The sequence below is a fragment of the Mesocricetus auratus genome, unplaced genomic scaffold, assembly GCF_017639785.1.
Source record: "Mesocricetus auratus isolate SY011 unplaced genomic scaffold, BCM_Maur_2.0 Super-Scaffold_100013, whole genome shotgun sequence".
Classification (NCBI taxonomy): Eukaryota; Metazoa; Chordata; class Mammalia; order Rodentia; family Cricetidae; genus Mesocricetus; species Mesocricetus auratus.
The window spans coordinates 82261322-82280070 of NW_024429196.1; the positions used below are offsets into that span (position 1 = coordinate 82261322).

At 39.3% G+C, this 18749-nt stretch overlaps 1 protein-coding gene across 1 annotated transcript in view; it reads left to right on the plus strand.

Annotated features, from left to right (window-relative positions):
- The first annotated feature begins 3925 nt into the window (after nt 1-3925).
- The window catches only part of Ercc6l2 (ERCC excision repair 6 like 2), a 97980-nt gene continuing 83156 nt past the window's right edge, over nt 3926-18749 (plus strand). Inside the window, exon 1 of the mRNA XM_021232049.2 lies at nt 3926-3966. Coding sequence (XP_021087708.2) covers nt 3927-3966 — 40 coding nt within the window. The 5' untranslated portion in view covers nt 3926. The remainder of the gene's footprint in view (nt 3967-18749) is intronic.

Below are 18749 nucleotides of genomic sequence, written 5' to 3' on the forward strand. Positions count from 1 at the left end.
AGCCTGGCTTGAACAAATTAATTCATCAGTATGCCAAGGGTCTGCCGATGAATTCAGGAACCCATTTAAAAAGAGAAACATCTGCTGCAATTTAAGTTCCTGTTTCTAAGTGCGTGCTGTGGATTGTTCTCTCTGAACCGGGATGTGCATTTACACAAATGTATTTGAGAGTTGACTTGAAATCACGCCAGCGCTTTTGAAGATCAGGAGGCAAATTCCTGAGTGATGCCAAAGATTACTGGCCTGTCTACTTGTTCTTGGTGATGGAAGAGAACTTTAACCTTTCTGGAACTGAAAGGTGTGCCAGCCAACCAGGATGCCACTGAGTGTGGAAACCCTCTGCCTACGAGCACTGGACTTCCTGAGATCATGTCCCTAGTGGGATGGTCACAGGTACTTCCAAGCTCATGCATATGCATTTACCAGAGACACACAGTCTGCTTACATCAATACTAGCGCCAGCCTTCCACTTAGATTAAACCCCGCTGTATCTTGAGCTAAAAGTGCAGGTGACGCACAGTAACTGCCGAGGAGATGGCACTTCAGACTCACGGTGTGAATCCATTCAGGGCTTCAGTCATCTGGCCAGATGTGAGTGGAACGCCCTTCTCTGGCTGTGAGGGCATTGTTCCCCTGGTTCTACAAGTGGCCTCCCTTGCCATTTTCAGATACGTTTTTTTCACCCAGAAAATCAGGTTCACGAAGAGTCACCAGTTCTTGGTACAAGCTGCGTGGTCTCTAGATCAGCTGCAGCAGCATTTCTTCAGGGCTTGTTGAAATTCAGAACCTTGGGACTCACTCTGACCTAATGATTCGGAGTGTCTATTTTTTTGTTGTTGTTGTTCTGGTTGTGGTTAAGGCAGTCTCATATAGCCCAGGCTGCCCTTGAAATAGCCACAAGATGGCTCAGCAGTGAACAGTATTAGCTGCTCCTGCAGAAGATCCAAGTTCAGTTCCCAACACCCACAGGGCATCTCACAAACATTTGTAACCCCATTTGCAGGGAATCCAATATCCTCTTCTGGCCTCCGTGGGTGTGAGGTACATACACAGTACACAGACATACGTGTAGGCAAAACATCCATATACGTAACATAAAATAAACATAAAAAATTTGAATTGCTGTGTAGTTAAGACTGGCCATTCACTCCTGGTCCTCCTGCTTCTATTTCCCAAGCACTGCAGTGCTGGGCTTACAGGCATCCACCACTGTGCCCAGGCCCAGAATCTGTATTCTGACAAGACCCCCCAGGTACCTGCCTCTGCTTAAGAACCTCTGTTTCAAACCCACTTTAAGAAACCAATGCTGGAATTCAAACACTGGAAGAGACTTAAAATCCTTCCGACTTAACAATCTTTTAGAAAGCGATTTTCATAATGATTGATTTGTGTGTGCGTGAGGATTTTGTTCCAGACTTAGTAAAAACCAACCACTATTAGCCTGAAATCAATTCTTTCTTTTTTATCTAAGGATTAGTTCAATGCTGCATGGAAGAGATTTGAGCAATTACTCCTGTCTTCAAATCAAGAGTCAACCTTTTAAAAAGATTTTGTGAGCTTAAGTCCATAACTCATGGTGTCCTCTATTGCTTTTACCTTATTTTTTATATACACTGTGTGTTCTTAGTATTGTTTATGGTTTTATCATAATTTCATAATTATCTGTGGGATGTGGAGGTTGTAGTTTGCTCATAAAAGAAAAGAATCTCAGCTGAAAAGAGTGTCCAATATTGCCCCTGGGCATGGCAACTGGGAACAACTTCCTAACAAGTCAAATCAGTCCTCAGTATACTGAGTTTTGTTAATTTCCTAAGTCATACCTAGCAAGTACACACACACACACAAACCCCCACACACATACATATACACACACACGCACACATACTTACACACACACACACACACGCACACGCACGCACGCGCACACGCATGCACACATAAAGTCCTAAACCGAAAAAACAAAACCTCCAAACTTGGATACAGAACAGACACATCACCGAATTCAGACATGGTTGGGATATTGGGATCAGCAGCTTGAAAACATAAGACAACCATGATAAATAAATATCCTTAAGGCTCTGATGGGAAACATCAATTATCATATAAGAGCAAATAGCTAATGCAAGCAGAAAGCAAGGTCCTAAGAAGGAACCCAGCAGAAGTGCCAGAGATGAACAGCACTGAAGCAAAAATGAGCGCATTTCACAGGCTTATCATTAGGCAGTATTGACCTTAAAGATACAACAATAGAAAACCCCAAAATTCAGAAGAATGCAGGAAACGGTAGAAAGAAAAATGAAACAACTATCCAGGAACTGTGAATGAGTCACAAAAGGTGTGGTGTATGCATGGTGGGAACTTAAGAAAGAGAAAGGAAGACAGGAGATATTGGGAGCCAAAGGACTCTGTTCTCTAGATACCTGAACACTGAGGATCTGCACACAGTGACATTGTTCTTAGAAACAAGACAATACACTACTGTCTCAGACATGTGCTCTGCTCTCCCTGCCTGATTTACCCGTTTATCAGCCTCTGGGAAGTGTGTTGACCACGGAGGGAGAGTACCCCCTCCCTGCATCATTGATCAAGCTTTTCAGCTTCTGGAAAGTCCATTTTAGGTACTCCCTGTATGACTCAAATGACATGCTCACTGTGGATAAATAACCTCACTATGACTCCCCAGCGCCTACTTTTGACAACCTGTAGTAGAAGAAATGAGTTGCTGTGTGGATGTTTCCTTTAGGTGACTTCTCTCGCCAAGTCTACTGCAAGAAGCTTCCCTTCTGAAAGACCAGAGTGTTTGTACATTAATGCCAAGCGCTTAGTTCTGCCAGTCTCTGTCCCTCTGAAGAGCAGAAGACACGGGTGACTTGATTTTTCTATTGTTACAGGGATTTTTAAAAAAAAAATGCCCTTATTTAGTGGCCCAGAATGTTATGCGTGTTTCAGATTCTAAAAGAGGAGGAGGGAGAAACTGGAAAAACCTCCATCTGCCTGAGATGTCTGGGTGCCGGGGGATGAAGAACAGACTTTGATGTGTGAGGTTGGAAGGGGGAGCAGCTTCTGTTGATGTTAACTTGAAAACCAGCAGTTGTATTTGGTTTCCATATATCGTTTGCCCCAATGTAAAAGTTTATGTTGAAACTCAATCCCTTTGTGAGTTAATAAGAGAGTGGAAACGGTCTGATTATGCCATTGGGCATGGGGCCTTGGTAAGTCGATTAGAGTTAGATGAAACCATTTAGGGTGGATGGAGACTCTTTGACCCAGTGCTGGTAGCTTTATAGAAACAGGGAAAGGCTAGTGACAGCGCACACACACACACACACACACACACACACACACACACACACACACACACACACACTTGTTTCTCAACACGTGCTACCCTGCATCATCTAGATGCTACCAGCAAGAAAGCCTTCACCAGATGCAGCCCCTTGGCCTTGACCGGGGACCAGAACTGTGAACCAAAGTAAGCACCTTTTCCCCCCTCCACTTCTCTCTTCTACTGTCCATCCCCTTTCTCAATATAATTGAGTGCTGACTGGGAAGTTAATAACAACAAGGAAAACTGAAATTCTTTAACACCAATCGCCTAACTTCTAAACTTTTGTGCTAATTTTAATCTTTTGCAGCAGATGACACAAATGGTGCATAGGCTGTGTTATAAGGGCATGTAATTGGCCTTTTGCCAAAAACTTCCAAATAAGCAGCTTCTTCTTGATCGGTCTGTTAGCTGCTGGACCAACAAATGTCAATTGTAGCTGTAGAGAGAGTGGCTTTGTCACCATCACTCAGCAATGGCATTACCAGTCTCTTCAGCCCAATGGTTCACCCTATCATTGAACAGGAAGTCTAGCTCAGCCTGGGCTATATAAAAGCAGCAGTGGGAAGCAGTGAATGCTAACCACAGTGTTACAGAGATGCCCAGACACAAGTTCAGTGAGACTCTCACCTACTCGGGTAAGTTAATCTACTTTTTGCTATGTTACCAAAACGGTACAGTGGTTACTCAACCATTCCACTTATAAAACTTGTTAGATGTTGCTGGCTCTGAAGTTCACCTGAATCCTCTCCAAAGGTTTATGTGAAGGTTGAAAACCCTTGACAGTGAAGATAATTAAAAACATATTGACCTCAGTGAACTTAAAAGTGTATCGTTCTCTAGGCTAATTGGCATTGCCTTCATCCTGAGAACACAAGAAATTTGGAAATTCAGGATAATTAGTTTTTCTTGCACTTTTATTTAGAAATGACTGATTTGCTTGTACAGAATACTGTTTTCATTTCTGTTTTTCTGTATTGGTTGTACAGAATGGCTGGCTTGCCCTCTCCTCTCCTGATAGTTGGTTCTTCACCTTAGCTGGAGATCTCAGTTTACTTCTGTATCTTTCAGAAAGGAAATTTCTTCAGTGCTTTCCTAGAAATACTAGAACTGTCTTATAAGAAATGATTTTATTTTTTCCCCAGATTTTGATTGTAAACTTTTTGACTATGTTGAAAATTTGAAAGACAAAATAACAAACAAGCCATAACCAAAGATTCACATACCACATCTCTGCCATTTGAATTCATTGACAAAAAATATTAAAACATCATTAGTTTTTTTCATGTGTGCATGTGTGTACCCATATGTGTTTAGGGATGCTACATTCAAAGGAATTATAGCATCCTGACACTTTACCCTGAATTTCAGGGGCAGCTTCTAAAACCAGGATGTTCCGCTGTGTTAATTATAATAGCAACATAACCCCTCCCCCAAAAGAATAGTTTTGAGGAGAGTTCCAGTAGTTATTCTTCTAAAGGCCATGCAAGCATCCTTGTTTGTATCCTACAGACTGCTGAAATTATCAAAATTATTCAGCATTTTTAACCTCCAGTTTCTCTCTCACAAAGTAGAGGTGAAAGCAAAGCCTGTACATTGAACTATTATTTAGACAAAACAACAACAACAAAACAAAAACAGAAAAACTTCAATGCTCAAGATAACAAGTGGCAGAGCTCAGAACAAGTTAGGTGTTCCTTGATGCAGTGGTGATTTCCCTTCCCTTCTATGGGCCTCTGTCACTGGTCCCAAACATAAGAGGGTCAGGGAGATGACATCAAAGTGTTCTTCTAGGCTGCCATCAGCAGCCAGGCTCTCCTGCCAAGTCAGTGACAAAACAGTGACCAGCTTTTGCTGCCGGTGGAGGGAGGAGGATTGGCCCCAGGGACCCAGAGACTAAAAGAAAACCATAAAGGGGTCCAAACAGACCCTTACCTCAGCCTAGGACCAACCCACTTCACCGTGCAGTGATTTTGGTGACAGACACCTATCTACCCCCTCTTAGGGTTTAGAGCTGATGAAAACGTTGCCTCTTGTTAACTCTGTGTTTATACACCTGGCACTGAGTGCACTCTAGTAAACATTTGTTGATGGATAAGCCTCTTCACTTACTATGAGTGCTTTTCTGCAAGAGGAGGGGGTTATTTTACCTATAAATCAGTAATTCTAAGTATCCTAGTGAGATCAGCCATTAAGAGGGACTCTGTGGTGAATGTACATGTCTTACATTTTTTAATTTACAAATAAAAATTAGAAATACTTATGGTTCCCCAAAAATAATAGTTTTGTAATGTTATCTATGCCCCAGACTGTTTTACATGTGTCCTTAATGCATTTTATAAAGTATATAGTATAGTATTCCTTAAAAACAGTTAAGTTTTAGATACTGACTCCTGTTCCTTTTTTTTTTTTTTTTTGCATTGGTGTTTTGCCTGCATGTATGTCTGTGAAGGTGCCAGATCCCCTGTAACTACAGACAGTTGTGAGCTGCCATGTGGGTGCTGTGAATTGAACTCAGGTCCTCTGGAAGAGCAGCCAGTGCTCTTAACCACTGAGCCATCTCTCCAGCCCATGGCTCCTGTCTTTGTGTCTCAGTTTCTTTTAATTTAGAATAATGTTCTCATCGGCACCCCAGCACACACATGTTCTCTCATGCACATTTTCTTTTTGACACTGAATTTGTAAATCATGGCTTTGTTTTGTATGATGATTCACATTCCAAGGAATTGATTATTTCTTCATCATCTCATTGAATTGGTTCACCTACCAGGTATATTTTGTATGAAGTCTAAATTGAGACCTCCATATCCATCTTGCATTGGCTTTTCTATCATTGCTTGTAAATAAGACCCTTACCCAGTAAAGTCTTTCTGGCTTCTTAACATACAAGTGTAATACTACCCATGACTTCTCCCATGCTTTTTGATTTCTTAGCACATAGTCAACAAGTTAGTCACACTGTTTATGAACAAACTCTTTGCATTCTTATAAACCATCCTTTTTTTCTTCTTATTTAGAATGTGATATTCTACATTAAAAATTCTGTAAGTTTTTCAAATAGATTATTTTGCATATGGATGGTGTGTGTGTGTGTGTGTGTGTGTGTGTGTGTGTGTGTCACAGCATGCAGATGGAGGGTAGAGGACAATTTGTGAAAATTGGTTCTCTCCTTCCATCATGTGGGTTCTAAGAGGCCAACTCAGGTTGGCAGTCTTGGTGCTGAGTGATTTTGTTTAATGGATTGTCTCACCAAAGAATGAATGATTCTTTTTCTGTTATCAGGCCATTTTTTTTACTCTATTATGTTTCTGTGTTGTGTGATTTACACTTAAATATACTTTTCTGTAGTATAGGTGCTTAAAGCCTGAATATATGGAGATAAGACTTCAGTGATGTCTAAAAATGAGGAATTTGATTTATTAAAATGGCAAAATTCTTCAGCAACTTTTTCCAATGTTGTAAGGAAAATGCATGCTATGAGCAGTGAGCAACATGAAGTAAAATAGTATCTAAACAAATTTGATACTGTAGGATATGGAACCTCTTCAGAGCTGACCAATATTTTGATTTTAAAGTTGTCAATGTCGAAAACATCAGTTCACATAAATAAATACATTATACAAAATTGCAGAGGAATGTTTAGGGCCACTTTGCAAATGGTTGGAAATTTTGTCTGAATCCAAAGCCAAATCCATTGACTACTGTTTATGAAGTTCAAGTTAGTACCCAAATATCAATTTTTAAAATCAAGCATTCTAACACAATCTACCCCAAGACATACTAATTTGATACTTACCTGCTGAGGAGTGACAGTAGGAAAATACTGATTTTATTTTCCATAATTAATCTCTTATGTTTCTATAAGATTAGAAAACTTTGCATATCATATCGTGAAACTGTGTTAAGAAACTGGGTATTGGGGCTGGAGCGATGACTCAACAGATAACAGAGGGGAGTTTGGTCCTCATCATCCACATCAAGGAGCTATAAATAACTCTAGCTTCCAGGGATCCAATACCCTCTTCTGACCTTCTACAGTCACACGTACCTGGACATGTACACACACACACACACACACACATAAATAGGAAATAACACTAAGTCTTTTAAAAACTGAAGCCAGACACTAGACCCCTTATGTCCTTACTTGCTACAAAGTACATATTCCTTAAAATCTCTCCATGGACGCATACATTAACTATATTGAAGATGATTGTTTTTCTTAAAGTCTACTTTGGTAGATGTGGTAAATTCAGCAAATGGGTTATTAGATTCATTCTTTGTTATTGGCTTTAAGCCAACTGATTTCTGACCGTTTGACTCAGAACTGCCCCGGCTGCAGAGGGGCCATTTGGTGAGTGTTTATTGACAGAATCACAGTCAGAGAAATGGCAACGTGTGAAACAAAATGTCAAGGACTAGATTTAGTTTCTGAGCACTGCAACTCCCTAGATCCCACTGGGTCTTTGGATTTTCATGTACCACCATGCCAGGCTCTGTCCCTGTATCTGGACTGGTTCTAACTAGGGAGAGGCTGAGCCTACTATTGGCAGTTAAGGGTTTCAGAGCTTTAACTGCAAAGAGAGCTAAGCTACAGAATACCTTTAAAAAAGTCTGCAGGGAGGGCACATTTAAATACTAGAGGTCAATTTCTAGGGAATTAGACAAGTGAGATTAGGGATTTTTGAGCTGTTCATGTAAGAAAGTGTTGCACAGAAAAAAAGAAAAAAAAACACACTCTCGGATTTACTTCTCCACCCCAGGACCCAGAGAAGGTGGGACAATTGATATGAGCTCAGCATTCTGTCACTTAAGTTTTAGGGCTGACTTTAAGCAACAATGAGATCAAGTATACATACAGGACAGTCAGCCCAGCTTCTTCAGATCAGCCATCTTGAAGAAGGGTGGCACTCATCTGCCACCAGGTGGCTGTGACTTGGGGGCTAACTGGCCAGCCTTCTTCCTGGTCCAGGAAAACCAGGGCTCTTGAGCACCTATGTCCCTGCACTGACCAGATACAGCAGTTGGTCTGCTAGCTGTTGACCTAGGTCAAAGCTGGGTTTTCATACCCACTGTAGCAGTGCACGATGAACTTGAAAAAAATCTAAAGCCTGATATGAAAGCTAGAAGGTCTTAGTGTGGAAATAGGAACAGAAACTTGATGAAGCTGCCAGAACTAAAACTGAGAATACCCAGAGCTTAATTTAGGCCGCAGGGATTTCCCAAGACTTGTTTTCGCTGTTTCTTGGAGGCAGCTTCAGTCTGTTAAGGCTTTCATTAGTCAGTCAAATGAAAGTTCAAGGAGACATCAAGGAGTCCTGTTTGATCGCTAACGTCATTGCAAATAATCAAATGTCCTGGGCAGCTCGGCTCAGCACTGGGAGCATCATGTGGCTTCTGCCCTTGGGATGTCACTAACTTGATGGAAAATTGACAGTGGCACTCTGCTGCTCTTGGGGTTGCTGGACTCTCAGCATCTCCTTTAAGATTGCTTGAGGCTAATCTCCCTCAGATCGCAGATATTTCAACAAAACTTAATTATGTCTTTTTCCTCCTATACTTCTTAATACTTTCTGATTTTTCTGTTTAGTTTTTAATGAATAACATTTGAACTTACTATATATATATCAACTATAATAGCCTCCATTGCCATTTGAAAACTCCAGCTCTTCTAATGCCAGTTTTCTTCTAGGATTCCTGATGGCACTCGCCTGAGTTTACTTGTGTCTAGCACTCAGCATATTTTTAGTATTGACTAAGCATATCTTGGGTCATTTTCCTATATCACTCTGTACATTTACAGGAACAGAGATAACACCTTATCAATATTTCCAATTGATCAAGGGACAGAAAATAGGATTAATAATATTTCTTGTTTAATACTAGAGCCATTAGAGTTCCAGAAGCAAATACTTCAGGTATTTATTCCCGTTTCATGCTGTTCCCCATCACCGCTCTCCTTTTTCTTTCCACATGTATCTGTTCTAACGAGTTTGATATATATCATAAATGCATCGCCGTGTGCTGCATGACATTTTGGCAAGCAGATTGCACATACAGTGTTGGTCTCACAAGACTGCCTTACAGAGCAATGCCATGCTTTCTTTGTTCATGTAAATGTAGTCTATGATGTTGACATTATGACAAAATTGCCTAGCAATGCATTCCTCAGAACATATCCCTTGTTAAGCAATGCCCGGCTGCATTTTTTTAAAAAATGTTGGGTTGTACTCTATTTTAGTAGACTCAATACTTGTTTATTTGGCACCATGCTTTTAAGATCTATTAATATTATCCTGTGGACATCTGTTAGTTAAAATTGTCACAGGATACTCTATTATATGCACCACATTTTCCTCAACTGTTCCTTCCACACAGACCAAAATTTCCTTTAATGCTTGGCTTCCACAGAGTGCCACTGACTACCAAAGATAGGATTTCTGTGTGTCAGCATGTTACACAGACATAGTAAAAACTAGCTGGTTGTCTTAGATTTCTATTGCTATAACAAACACCATGACCAAAAGCAACTTGGGGAGGAAAGGGTTTATTTCAGCTTACAATTCTCAGGTCACAGTCCATCACCAAGGGAAGTCAGTGCAGGAACCTGGTAGCAGGAACTGAAGCAGAGACCATGGAGGAATGCTGCTTACTGGTTTGCTTGCTTAGTTTGCTTTCTTATATACCTCAGAATTACCTTCCCAGGAGTGGTACTGCACCCAGGGAGATGGACCCTCCCATGTCCATCAATAATTAAGAAAATGCCCCCACAGACTTGCTTACAGTCCAGTCTTATGGAGGGCATTTTCTCAATTAAGATTCTCTCTTCCCAGATGTGTTTAGTTTTGTGTTGTTATGAATTTGAGTCGATGAGCACTCAATATGACGGAATAGTAGTTGAACTCTGCTTTCTCTAGGAGTGGGTATAGGGTACTGTTTTATCATAAGGTTTCACATGATTTTCCAAGTGTTTGCTTACCTCATGGATGGATAACTAAATGGTTTTTTGTAAGTTTGAGCATCTGCTAACATATTCTTTGGTCACTTAGGTTTACTTTTATTTATATTGCCTATATACATTCTTTGTCCATTTAGCTTTGGAAAATTTCACACATGAATACAATGCATTTTGATCCCTCACCCCTCCAACTCCTTCTGTATTCTCCCCGACAAACTTATGTCCTCTAAAAGACACTGTCTAGCAGCAGGCGTTCTGGTCTTCTGTCTCTTAAAATCTTTCTACTCTTTCTTCCATGATTTTCCATGAGCCTTAGGTCTAGTGGTGAGATTGCACTGTAGATGTGCTAACTGGGCCTGTTTGCAGATCTCTGCAATAGCTTCCATCTACTGAAAAAAAAGATTACTTCATGAGGGGTGAAAGAAACATTTATCTGGTTGGGCTGGTCATAGGGCCTGGAGTGTGGGGACAGATGAGGATCTCTTGTTCTTAATCTTAAATGGACCACTTTCAATCTCTTATCGATGCATTGATATGAAGTGCAAAGTTTGGGCTATTCATGTTTAACTTTTCTTCTAGCTTTAGTTTGTTGATTTTTTTAAATTATAAGAGTATTGAAATGTGTCAATTGCTTTCTCTGCATCAATTGAGGGGACTGTGTCTTCCTCTTTATTTGTTAATGTGATATAGTGCATTGATGTTTGAATGTAGAACCATTCTTGAATTCCAGGAATAACACCCATTAGATCCTGGTGTACAATCCTGTTAGTATGATGCTAAGTTTAGTTGGCAAGTATTCTGTTGAGAAATACTGAAGGAAGTTTTCTTTTTTTGTAGATTCTCTCAGGGTCTGGTGAAAGGGTGATACAGAGGATGAGTTATGAAGGCTTCTTTAATTTTTGGAAGAGTTTGGGGATTATCAGTATCAATTAGTCTTTGAGTATTTGGTAGAATTTATCAGAGACTTTTGGTTTTTCATTGTTGGAAGGTTTTAGATTACTTCAATACACTTATCTGTGTTTAGGTCTATTCAGGCTTTCTATTTCTTTATTATTTAGTCTTGATACATTATGTATATTTTGAAAAAACTGTTCATGTCATCTGGGTTATCCATTTTTAGTGATTGTTTATAGTACTCTTAAAATTCTATTTCTGTAAAATCAGGAACCAGTTCCTTCTTTTGCCTCTGGTTTTATTTTCATCTCTTCTCTCCATTTATGTGCTCATTATAATGAAGTTTGCCAGTTTTGCTGAACTTTTTGAAGATCCAACTCATTTTGATTAATTTCTTTAAACTTGTTCTCTATTCTCTAGCGCTGCGCTAATCTTGTATATTTTTTCTTTTCTGGATTGCATTTCTTTATACTAATGGCCTGTGCGTGAAAAGTAGTCACAAAATGTAACCTGCAATGTTCAATCTTAGAGTCCATACCACCTCTGTTCCAGCTCATGTCTTGGACATGGTGTAGACTTCCAGTTTTATGAAGGCAGAATCATGATCTTTCTGTTAATGGTTTTATCTATGGTGCTTAGCAGAGATTTCAGCATGTGGTAGGCTAGCTAAATAAACATTAGTTGAATGAGTGGATGTCTAAATGAACTATCAGGGAATTGTGAACTTTTCAGGCAATTCTCCAATATTACTCCTTTGCAACTTGCTTGTTTGTTAGGAAATTTCTATAGCAGAAAAATAAGAAACAGACATTTAGTAGACTACAATATTACATTTATTTCCATTAAATGGGCTATAGATTATATGAAATTTAAGAAAATGCACAGAAAAGGAGACATGGAAATCATGACTAGCTTATACATCCATACCTGGAGTCTGAACAATACACTAGTCCTCGATGAAAAATGCAGTCATCCTTTGTGAGTGCTACTGTATAAATACTGCAGTGCACTTGGCCACGGACCCCTCTCCCCCATTAAGGTGTAACCAGTTCAGTGTGATCACATGTTTTTCTAGGACTGTTGTAGGTGTACTGTACTCGATTTGATTTGAACTGCATACCACTACAAAGATCATTAGAATACTTAGAACTGAAGTGATTTTCTTTTTGCTTCCCTCAAGAATATCCACAAACGCTAAGCGACTGAACACAAGTGGAAGACTTTGCTTGATGGTTATGTGTCATAGCTCTAGGGGCTTGCTTAGTACAGAGACTTTTCTCTAGTGACTCGAGTCGAGTGTGACCCCTCTCACCACCATGCTAAACTATCCTGTAGTATTTTAGAACTGTGTTCAACAGACATGCAGATCTGCAGACTGCTACAGACATAATGACTGCAACAGTTTTCTTGAGAAAAAGCAATGAAAGGGTTGATAAGAGGAGGAAAGCAGCTATTTTCTTATGCCAGTAAATGCAAAAAGAGCAGGGAAATGTGCTTTGGGTGGCAAGATTCTTACAGGCCTTCAGATATTGAGAACTTATTTGTAAAACTGAGCAATATAAATAATTAGAAGAAAGAAAAACAAAGCCCATGTTTTCCTACAGAAATTGAATGAATTATCGAAATTCGAGAATGTGTTAACAGTCCTGGAAATATGAATTCTTTGGGTTTTGCATTTCCACTGTGTGTAAGTGGTGTGGGATATTTCAGCCATTCTGTCAAATAATCTATGCATTGGTTGGAGAGAGTGAACAGTTCCCCTGAAAGAGTTGCTTTATATTGAAAAAAAAAAACCAGTATCCAGTTTGAAAATAAACTCACTTGCCTTTTTACATATTTTTCATATTCTTCAGTCTTAATTAATTCCTTAGCTTACTTCCAACCAAATACAATCAAGCCTACATCTTACTCAAACATATAATGAATTTAGGATAATGTGATCAAATTTATCTTTGTATTTGCATTCAGAACAAGCCTTTGAAGGCTGCACATCTTATAACCACCATAGCACTCCCTTTACCCTTGTTTCATGACACCTACATTGTTGTCCACTGGGAAACATTTTTGAAAAATAAAACTTTAGCAACAATCTTTTATGAAGTATATAAGCACATTTTAAATTTTGACTTGAGAACTCAGACCTACATAGCCAAGTCTCTTTTTGGTTTTCCTTGCTTAAAGAATTCAAGTGATGCAAACTCCAAAAGCAGTCTTCAAAGACCAAGTGATGTGCCCCAAGATAACACAGAGAAAAGTCATTTTAAAGAAAATCACATGGAGCATTGTGCATGAAGTGGGGACCATGGGTTATTGATGGGGGATGTCCTTCTGTAAATATGTTTCTCTTATTGGTTGATGAATAAAACACTGATTGTCCAGTAGAGTCAGGAAGATAGACAGGCTAGGAGACCAGGAGAAGGCTGGGGGCCGGGGAGGAAGGCAGGGAGAGGCCACGGACAGACGCCATGGTGTCAAAGAAGTAACATTCCAGATTATGGGTAAGCCACAGCCTCATGGCAATACATAGACAAATAGAAATGGGTTAATAATTAAGACAGAGCTAGCCAATAAGAAGCCCTAGACATCTACCAACAGTTTATAAATTAATTAAAGTCTTTATGTGTTATTGTAGGCTAATCAGCTGTAGGACCAGGTGGGACATAAACCTCCATCTTCAGGTTATATATTATTTTTTTCATTTTTTAGAGACAGGGTTTCTCTGTATTGTTTTGTAGGCTGGCTGGAACTTACTCTGTAGACCAGGCTGGCCTCAAACTCACAGAGATCCGCCTTCCTCTGCCTCCCGGGTGCTGGGATTAAAAGCGTGCCCGGCCTCTTCAGGTTATAATATGAAGAGTGCTGGAAAAGTCCACTGTAAGGCCAGAAAGCATTTTCATCATAATTTTAAAATATGATCCAGATAGTTTTTTAATCATGCTTACTGAAAGCTGTTAAGATAAATTTGCATATTTTCTTGTATCTTGATCCTATTCAAATGTAATACAAACTACTTTAATTAAATTTCCTCAAGGAAAAACTCTATTGTAAAAACGTAATGGATCTTTGGAGCTTAATGCCTTAAAAATACACATTTTCAGGCTGGAGGGATGAATCAGTGGGTACAGGCATTTGTCATGCAAGCTTAGCAATCCGAATTCAGTCTTCAGAAAGCATATAAAGGTGGAGAGCACCAACTCCAAAAAATGTTGCCCTTTGACCTCCAAACGTGTGCTGTCGTTGCCCATGTGGCCACACATATCATGCGCACACAATAATAACATTGGACTTTTTTAAATTTAGCAAGGAAACAGTCTGTATATATGTGTAGCACAGACCAAAAACCACATTTTCATTTTTTTTTCTAGTTGGGGAGGTCTTTCCATGCAACTTGCTTTAGCTAACTCTCTGTGCTACAATACTGTTGATATGTAAGGGAAGACGTAAAAATAAAAAAATAAGCATTATTTATTAATCTTTTACCTTAAATTTTATTTAGTTTTCAAGTTAGCTTTTACAACAAGTTAGTTTTGGCACTTAAAAATATCAGTATAATTAAGCCTACATTTATTTACTTACATATTTTGTGCATATGCATGTGTATGAAAACTTGTAAGAAGTATAGGCTAGTAGGAGCACTCAGGTCACTGGGAACATGCCCTTAAAGGAGATTTCTATATTATATCCCCGTTTTTCTCCTTCAGAAAGAGATCCCTGCATATCATTTTCTTTATTCAGCCTTTTCCTGACCATGACCAATAACTTATAACCAACCCCCCCTCAAATGATGACAAATATCCATAACCCACCAAATGACCGAAAACCGCCCACCCTTTCTCTTGGGAATATGGGCGTATTGTTCTCTAGACTGCTTCCTGTTGTCTGGGGGTGATGGAATCTTTGGGGTCCCCTGAGAAAATTAGGAAAATGGTCAAGTCCTGAAAGAACTGACTATAACATTTGTTGTTCAGTCTCTGTGCAATGGGAAAGCCCAAGGCTCATCTGCAGTCCTAGCAGGAATTAGTCTGTGAGGCTGGACCATCTCAGCCAGCAGTCTTGAAGCTGTTCTGGATGCAGAACTCTGAGGAAACTGCATCAGAGTCACTCTGCGAGGGTGGATCACATGGGCCACTGGCTTTCATTGGTGTCTGATCCCCTAACTTCAGTCAATTGTCTTTACTTAGACTATTTACATATAATAACATTTTCTCATAATTTCATTGCCACTGGATCTTTTTGTTTTGTTTTGTTTTGTTTTTTGAGACAGGGTTTCTCTGTGGCTTTGGAGGCTGTCCTGAAACTAGCTCTGTAGACCAGGTTTGTCTCAAACTCACAAAGATTCTTCTGCCTCTGCCTCCCTAGTGCTGGGATTAAAGGCATTCGCCACCACTGCCTGGCTGCCACTGGATCTTTATCAGACTTTGCTGTCAAGGTTAAGCCAATACAAAATGTTGAGGAATACTGCATATCTTGCCATGTATCATGTATTCTCCTGGATGTTATCTTACTTTCTTTTTTTTTTCCTCTTTCTTTATTCTCCCCTCCCTCCTCTCCTTCCAGTCACTCTCCCTTCTCCCCAAGATCCACTGCTCCTCTATTTCCCTTCAGAAAAAACAGGTCTTTTCATCTCATCCCTACAGTGACAGACTGGGAAATAAGGATTTCTTACATGGGACTTTGGAGGGTATGCAACACCCAAGCTGCAACACTGTAATACGTTATTATACGTTATTCTACAATATTCTTATTTTCTTTCGTTTTTATATAGTCAAATTGCTTCTATTATTGTGTTTGTTGCTTTATTAGGCCAGTGATTGTTTACCAATTTTTTTTAGGCTAATCATTTCTTTAAACCTTTAACTTCAAAATCTTTTAACAGATTTCATAGTGAAAGTCCATTGGCCTTGTCTGAAAATATTATTTGCCTTAATTAAAACCTAGGTTGTCAGTTGTCTTCCCTTGGCACTTTGAAGTCACTCTCCCATTGTCTCAGGCTTCAGTGTTACTGTGGAGATGTCTGCTCTTCTTGGTGTCACTCCACTGAGAGGTAATCTGATCTTTTGGAGATCTCAAGATTCTTTTCTACTCTCTTGTAACTTTACTTCTGTATCTAGTGATACATTTTATTTAGACACACAACTTTCCATACTTCCCATCTAACGATGTCATAAATTATTTCTTTGGATGTTGTCTCTTAACAGGCTCTCTATTCTTTACTTCTAGGTCTTTAATTAGATTTTCACCTTTCTTTTGAATTTGGTTTTGTCTCTCTTGTTTTTCAGCTTCTTCATCGTTTGCACTGCAGACCTTTCGATTCATATTTTTTTTTTTGGTTTTTATGAGACAGGGTTTCTCTGTATTGTTTTGGAGGCTGTCGGTCCAGCTTGGCCTCGAACTCACAGAGATCCGCCTGCCTCTGCCTCCCGAGTGCTGGGATTAAAGGCGTGGGCCACCACCGCCCGGCTCATAATTTTTTTGTTTACCTTTATCTTACCACTGAGTTTTAGATGTCAGTAACTAAAATTTAAATTTCTATAATTCTTTAAAAAGTCCATTGAGACTTTTTTTTGAGACAGGATCTCACTGTGTACCTCTGACTGATTTGGAACTCCCTATACAGACCAGGCTGACCTCAAACTCAGAGATCTACCTGCCTCTACTTCTTGAGTGCTGAGATTAAAGGTATGTGCCACCATACCTGGCTGTCTGGTACTTCTTGACAGCGCCTTTTATTTACTCTCATGCTTTCTTTCCAGCACTTAAAAATACCAATAAATATTTTAGCCACTGCTAAAAAAACACCAATTACTCTAATGATAGAATCTACCAGTGTTCTATTTTTATTGCACATACTGGATTTTGTTCATGATGACTTGTTTTTACATATTTGTTTCAGTTTTGGGATTGTAAATTGCTTGATAGGGCTTTATCTCTGAGGTCTGAGGAATCTTTAACACAGTTCTCCCTTGAAAGGGTGTACTTGCTTCTGTCCATCTACCTGGATGCAACTAATCTGGTATTACACTGTTATTGTTTTGACATTTCCCAGATCATGTTAATTGTGAAAATGAAAATTTTGAATCTGTCTGCAGACACAGGAAAATATCAAAGAAAATCACAGCATGCTTGAAAAGGATTCTCAAACAGGCACATCCTCTTTTTCTGTTGTCTAGGTTTTTCTTTTAGTTTACCATTTCAGGATGGATATTATATTTCAAATTTTCTTGTCTTAAATGGAGAATTTTACTTCCAACATAGGTTCTCATAAGGTTCCATGTCGACGAAGGCTGTATCCTGTACCCTTGTCACCTAAATTTATGATTATGTAACTGAGGTTAATGCCTCCATGATAGTAGTGGGTTAAGTACCATCTTAATAAGCCAGCTTTCAGTTCCTTACTTAGATGCCCTATGAGTATGCAATATAGTTTTGAGAAGTAAGTTATACATCTTGAGTAGTTTTATAGAAATATTTAGTAGTACTTCTTGTCAATTGTGTGTACATGTGTTCCTATGTGTAGACATACGTATATGCACAGAGGCCAGAGGCTGATAAAACATGCTTCCTTGATCCCCACTTTATCATTTTGGAGTTTCTGGCTGAAATCCGAGCTCACTGAATGACTGGCTAAAAGCTTCCAGAATCCACCTGTCTCCCTCCCTCCTCAACCAGCACTAGGGTTATAGGTGCACACACCCATACCTAGACTTTGTATGAAGATGCTGGCAATCTGCACTTAGGTCACTTTACTGACCTGGCTATCAGTAAACAATACCAGTTCTTGTTTAGTTGCAGAATTTTTATCTGACATTAGATGGACTACTACATCGAATTCAGTTTTTCAAATCTAAAAAACCTCTTCTGCACACTATTTTATGGACATCGTATGAGAACAAAAGTCAGGAGGGCTGGGGACACAGCTCTGTGGTAGATGTCCATAAAATAGTGCCTCTATACCCCTAATGATGGGATTAAAAGTGTATATCACCACTCTGTTCACGTGAAGCTATGGGTGGAACACAGGGCAGGAAGGATATTACAGGATGCTTAACTTCATGAAGCACGTAGTTCTTTGAGACATTTTCATGTTATAGCTGTTCGTGTTCCACTGTACAGGACAAGCATGGCGATCCAGTTGCATAATAGACACTCAAATGTAAGGTGTCTTTCTTGTGAGTCACAAGGATACTCCTTCAACAAGGTGTTTCTTTCATTTAAATCAAAGTTTATTTTGGATTTATCAAATCACTTGTAGTTACAGGTCATCTCTGTAAGGATGTGTATTGTAAGTCAACAGACTTCTGGAAAACCAAGACAACATACAACTAGTGATATTAATGGGTGGCAGGTTGCAGGGTGGGGAAGGGTCAAACTCTTCTTATAGCAAAATAAAAACACAATCCTCAAGCTTGATTAAGTTTTCTATTTATCATTTTGATTTCAGAGAGAACATGAGAAGAGTTTAAGTAAAACAGGTACACCTCATCAATCCCAAGAGTCAAGTTTTTAAAGATGTGTAATATCAGAATGTATGTTAGAATCAAAGGTTGTAATTAATAATCAGTTATGTTT